Raw genomic sequence first — 5,823 nt, 5'->3', positions numbered from 1 at the left:
TATTGTCAACAAAGTAAAGAGTCGCAACAAGGTCCTCAAGTCGCTAGCCGGCAGTACTTGGGACAAAGATAAAGAAACGTTGCTGGCAACATACAAGGCAATAGGCGGCCGGTTTTAAATTACGCAGCACCAGTGTGGTCGCCGAGGATTAGTAGGACGCAGTGGATGAAGCTGCAGACGACGCAAAACACCGCACTACGGACAGCGACTGAAATTGCTCCCGGTCAAGGAGCACAATACAATGCCCTGCAAGCAGTTCCTTGTTGGGAGCCATAGACGTGGTCACCCGAATGGGCAGCTGGTTGCAGAAGAGCCCTCGCCCAGGCACGTCATGGGGCATCTCTACGAACTGACGGACGAAGTCCAGAGGCTCATTAAACAACCTCTGGACCCGTCAGCATATCGACAGGCGCTGAACGGCATTCACAGGGAGTCAGTCTCGAGTTATGTAGACTCCAGACCTGTGAATGCCGTTCTAGGCGCACAACCACCGGACATAGACGAGACGGAGCTTCAACTGCCTCGGGAGACAAAAACCACAATAGCCCAACTACGCTCTGGCTACTGCAGCAGGTTAAACTCATACCTGAGCAGACTAAACGCGGATGTGCCGAATGAGTGGCCGGCATGCGGAGAGCATCTCTTCGTATGCCCGGAAAACCCAACAACCCTAACGCCTTTGTTCCTGTGGACGGACCCCACAGAGGCTGCATGCTTCTTAGGGCTGCCGTTAGTGGAACTTGACGACAACGACTGAGATATTAACCGATCTGGGCGGGGTTGTTGTAGCCGCTACAACAACAACAACAATAACATTAAGAAAAGCATGAAAGACATCCTGGATTGTAACAATAGCAACATTGAAGAAATAGAAAAAGCATTAGAAATGCATCACCTCAATAATCAAACCTAACTAAAAGCGACATCAACAATGGCACTCAATGTACTAGACGTCCGGTGCTGACATTATATTTTGCGAAATATGCTAATTAAATAAAATAAAATATTTCAGGACGAATGGATAAGGATTGAGCCAAGAGCTTGTGCGAGCAAATCCAATTGTTGGCAGCAAATGTCAGTTACGCGCTTTTGTACTTTAAACGACGATATGTATGTATGTATGTATATAATATGCACATNTTAAATAGAAAAAGCATTAGAAATGCATCACCTCAATAATCAGACCTAACTAAAAGCGACATCAACAATGGCACTCAATGACCTAGACGTCCGGTGCTGACATTATATTTTGCGAAATATGCTAATTAAATAAAATAAAATATTTCAGGACGAATGGATAAGGATTGAGCCAAGAGCTTGTGCGAGCAAATCCAATTGTTGGCAGCAAATGTCAGTTACGCGCTTTTGTACTTTAAACGACGATATGTATGTATGTATGTATATAATATGCACATTTCTTGTATATCTACGTAAATATTTATATTTAATATTCTTACCATTATGTTAGTAATTTGCATTTGCTGTTTTATTTCATGGTTGTTTGATAAGAGGATTCTGGCTTGTTGTTATGCGTTGGTTATGTATCTCAGCGTAACGTTACCGAACTCGTGTAAAAAACTATAATGGAAGCGTTGCAAAGCCGGCTTGCGTATTTTGCTGCTTTGCTATTTTGCTGTTTTGCGGATTTTTGCATGATACGCAGCGCTGCGTAGCATTTTTGTTTATTTTTAGCAATGCAATCAACGCACCTGTTGTTGTTGTTGTTGTTGTTGTTGTTGCTGCTGCTGCTGTTGTTGTTGTTGTTGCTGCTGCTGTTGTTGCGTGGCAGCAGATGGCGGTTTCGTCTCCAAATGCTGTCGCTGATGTAGCATCAGATGATTCTTCTGGAAGAATGCTTTGCCACATTCACATACATGTGTGCGAACAGTACAACCACCATTGGGATGTCGCCGATTGTGTTGCATAAGGCCATGCTTGGCTGCAAAGCCTTTACCGCAACTAGCGCAAAAGTGCGACTTTGGCTTTGGCGGCGTTACCTGCTGCTGTTGTGGATGATGCTGTTGTGGCGCTGTGTTTGTCAGCTGCTGTTGTGGCTGTTGGTGGTGCATCACTCCAGGTACACTGGTAACAACTCCCTGTGGATGTGTTGCTGCGGCTGCCTGCACAAGTGTTGTTTGGGTCATGACTTGACCTGTTGATGAAATAATCTGCACAGGCACAGCATTTTGTGCCACAATGTTGGGGTTGGTGGCCACAACTCCGGCAGTACCTGGGTTAAGGCCTGTGTTGAGGAAGTGACCAGGCAAGGCCGCAGTTAATGCGCACAAATCAGTCATAAGGCTCTTATCACCGGTGTGCAATCGCAAGTGAAGCGCTAAAGCTTCTCTACTATTAAAGGCACTTCCACATTCACTGTGAAGAACAGAAAATATAAATAAGTTGCATAATTCAAATTAAGTTTAAATAACAAGGATAAGAAAAAATACGTACCGACACCCATATTGGGGACGAGCGAGATTATTATCATTGCCTGCCACGGTTAATAATGCTGGATTCGCTGAATTACTGACAACAGTAATAGTTTGTGGATGTGACGCTTGCGTCTGCTGTTGCGACTGCTGCTGTTGTTGTTGTTGTGTATGATGTTGAGGCTGCGTAGAATTTACCTGAAAACCAAAATCAAAATGTAAGAGAACTCTCAAAACAATTTGTTTCTGTAAATGCAAATCTGGCGGAAAATTCGAATTGGTGAATATCGCGACAGTCGAGTCTACGCAACGGTAACGACCCAGATTTACCACTCATACGATTGAAAAAGTAGAATTGAACTCTTTTGGGACTTAATTATGTGCGAATAATTAAATTTAATTATTGGAATGCAATGGGGTATAGTCATTGCGCTGGGTATGCAGTTACAGTTGCATGGCTATACTCAATCCCGACTCTTGCGTCCTCGTTCGCGCACTCTGGGCAACGTGAGCAACCCATGTGCGAGATGCGGTAACCAATCCGAGTGGAGCCTTGGGTCACGGCAGAAAGAGAGGGAGCTTCGGTGGGGCCACTCTGACTTATTCGGTTTAAGGGCTNCGAGCCTTTCATTGCAAACTTCTCAAACTTTTCTAGTTTGCCTAACCTCAGAACTGACGTTTGGCTAATCTAAACCCTTTTGTAAAAACATGCCTTCTCTGACATAAAGTTTCGACCTTTCGCTTAGTATCTGCCCTTAAAGCGATCATAGCAAGAATTCCTTCGCATCACGAAAAAAACATTCAAGTTAACAACTAAAACTCTTCCTTGATTTAAAAATCAGCACTTACTAAGAGAATGCATAACTTCTTTTCCCAACGAAGGTCGGGTCTACGTAATCCCATGATTTTCCACAAAAACTCTTTAGATAATTTTGTTTACTCTTACAACGAAAACATGGTGCAATACTTTAACGATACAGTTAGTTTTTACTCGGACGTTTTTTCTGTGATTGAGTGGTCCAGGGTTTCTATCCCTGATCCGAGCAAAATCCAAANATTAAATTTATCATTTGGAAATCCCCCCTCCCCCCTTCCAGTAGCTAACTTTCCAATCATTTCATCGTCGTAAGAATGCGTTTCTGTCTAAAATGTCAAACCAGGATTCGTCCATTCTTGTTACGGAGAAACTGCTGGGGTGACAGTGCTAGGCCACATGTAGATCTGGCTTCCTTCTCTTATTGCTTTCCAATGAGTGTTTTTTTTTCGAAAGCATTAAGTTTTTCTTTCCCGCCGACAATTCACGAGCCTTTCATTGCAAACTTCTCAAACTTTTCTAGTTTGCCTAACCTCAGAACTGACGTTTGGCTAATCTAAACCCTTTTGTAAAAACATGCCTTCTCTGACATAAAGTTTCGACCTTTCGCTTAGTATCTGCCCTTAAAGCGATCATAGCAAGAATTCCTTCGCATCACGAAAAAAACATTCAGGTTAACAACTAAAACTCTTCCTTGATTTAAAAATCAGCACTTACTAAGAGAATGCATAACTTCTTTTCCCAACGAAGGTCGGGTCTACGTAATCCCATGATTTTCCACAAAAACTCTTTAGAAAATTTTGTTTACTCTTACAACGAAAACATGGTGCAATACTTTAACGATACAGTTAGTTTTTACTCGGACGTTTTTTCTGTGATTGAGTGGTCCAGGGTTTCTATCCCTGATCCGAGCAAAATCCAAAAACCAAAAATGTTTTTTCCTAATAGCGGCCCCCCTCGGCTGGCCTATGAATTTATTTCTGCAATGACAAAAGCCTCTCAATAAAACCATTTGCCGTTTGCTGNTCGGCTGGCAATGACCACCTATGAATGTATTTCTGCAATGACAAAAGCCTCTCAATAAAACCATTTGCCGTTTGCTGCATAGGTCCCTTGTGTGACAAAATGGGAGGAGACTAGCAAATGTGTAAGCGCCGAATATTATATATTTTTTTTTATATTCAACAATTTTCATTGAGTTTGCCGTTTTTAAAGAAAAACTATTGTGGAAAAGCAACAACAGTTTGAAAAAATGGTAGAAGTGATAGCTATTTCTACAATTTTTTCAAATTGTTGTTGCTTTTCCACAATAGTTTTTCATTAAAAACGGCCTCAATAAAAATTGTTGAATATAATTGTTATAAAGACAATATGACCTAGTAGCCCAGCCCCAAAAATATATTTTATAAATTTATTTATAAAATATAGAATAAATAAAAATATAAATAAATAAATAATTGTTATAAAGCCATAAAATAACAAAAACATATATTTTTTCAGTTAAGTCGAAATGCAAAATTTTCCCGTTTTGTATATCCTGCCAAAGACTCTAATTTCAGCAACTGGGAACTTCTTTGCAGGAATTAGGACTTTTACTACATATTAGCATTCGGACTTACACCTCCGCATCCGTATAAAGTGCAGTTCACACAGCAACTAAGACGAGATGACCATTTACGGGGTTGCAGATATGTATATCAATCTCGGGTGCTTTGTTGCCAGATGCCTAATTTCTCATCGTGGCAATGTCAAATCAATTTACTTAGATTTTCGAAAACGCAAAATGAATAACCCTTAACAAATGCAAGTCGGTTTTCTAAACCACAGTAGATAAAAATTTTCGTATCCGCGTACTTCACTGAACCCCCGTTAACTGTATACATGTGGGATTGGGTCGGTTGGGTTGAAACGGTAACACTGACGTTAGTCCTTAAATAAAGGCAACCCTACTGACCAAACTTAACGAACGCACGCCAATGATGGCTGACCTAACTGTAGCCAAAGAACATAAAATTGAATTCATTGTCGACCGTCGCCGCGATTGTTTGCCTGCCACCGCAATTAACATAAGTTTGCCAAACCAAAATTGTACTGTGTGTATTACATTTAAAGAATTCAATAAAATATAAAGTAAATGAAAATAAAACACTCGGCATCCTAAAGAAGTGGTGACAGAAGTGGATATTATCCACCAAGGGCCGGTAGAAAAACAATACAGTGTAGTGAACAAGTGCGTGCGCAAAAAATAAAACGTGCGAAGTAAGATAAACTTTTGACGGTGCAAAGAAGCGTATACAGATTGTGCGTAGTGCGTAGCTTCTGTGGAAAATTTGGAAGAAAAAACTTGGAACTTGGAAAGAAAAGTGCTTTTCAAATAACGGGACTTAACCGTTAAAATCATCCGCTATGCAAGAACAGTTGTCGCTTATTTTTGCGGCGTTCACAAAAACGCTACACAGTAGAAGCATTGGTCATACACACAAATCGTTGTGGGTGACAGGTAATAAGGTCAATGGAAATAATGTCAATTGACTTTATTTCCCACCCTGGTGCGAAATAAAGTCAATTGACATTATTACC

The 5,823-nt window shown here is 41.0% G+C and overlaps 1 protein-coding gene across 4 annotated transcripts in view; it reads right to left on the bottom strand.

Moving 5' to 3' along the window:
- Positions 1–1,494: 1,494 nt before the first annotated feature.
- The window catches only part of cg (zinc finger transcription protein combgap), a 58,967-nt gene continuing 54,638 nt past the window's right edge, over positions 1,495–5,823 (bottom strand). For all 4 annotated transcript variants that reach the window (XM_017619907.1, XM_017619908.1, XM_017619906.1 and 1 more), the window contains 2 exons: positions 2,452–2,627; positions 1,495–2,373 (listed from right to left, as the gene is read on the bottom strand). In XM_017619907.1, coding sequence (XP_017475396.1) covers positions 1,701–2,373; positions 2,452–2,627 — 849 coding nt within the window. In that variant the 3' untranslated portion in view covers positions 1,495–1,700. The remainder of the gene's footprint in view (positions 2,374–2,451; positions 2,628–5,823) is intronic.

This window comes from Rhagoletis zephyria, unplaced genomic scaffold (genome assembly GCF_001687245.7).
Source record: "Rhagoletis zephyria isolate East Lansing unplaced genomic scaffold, Rhagoletis_zephyria_1.1 Rzeph_scaffold_01993, whole genome shotgun sequence".
In the NCBI taxonomy this organism is placed as follows: Eukaryota; Metazoa; Arthropoda; class Insecta; order Diptera; family Tephritidae; genus Rhagoletis; species Rhagoletis zephyria.
Note: the sequence above shows the minus strand (reverse complement) of the source record. Positions and strands in the feature narration are given on the sequence as shown.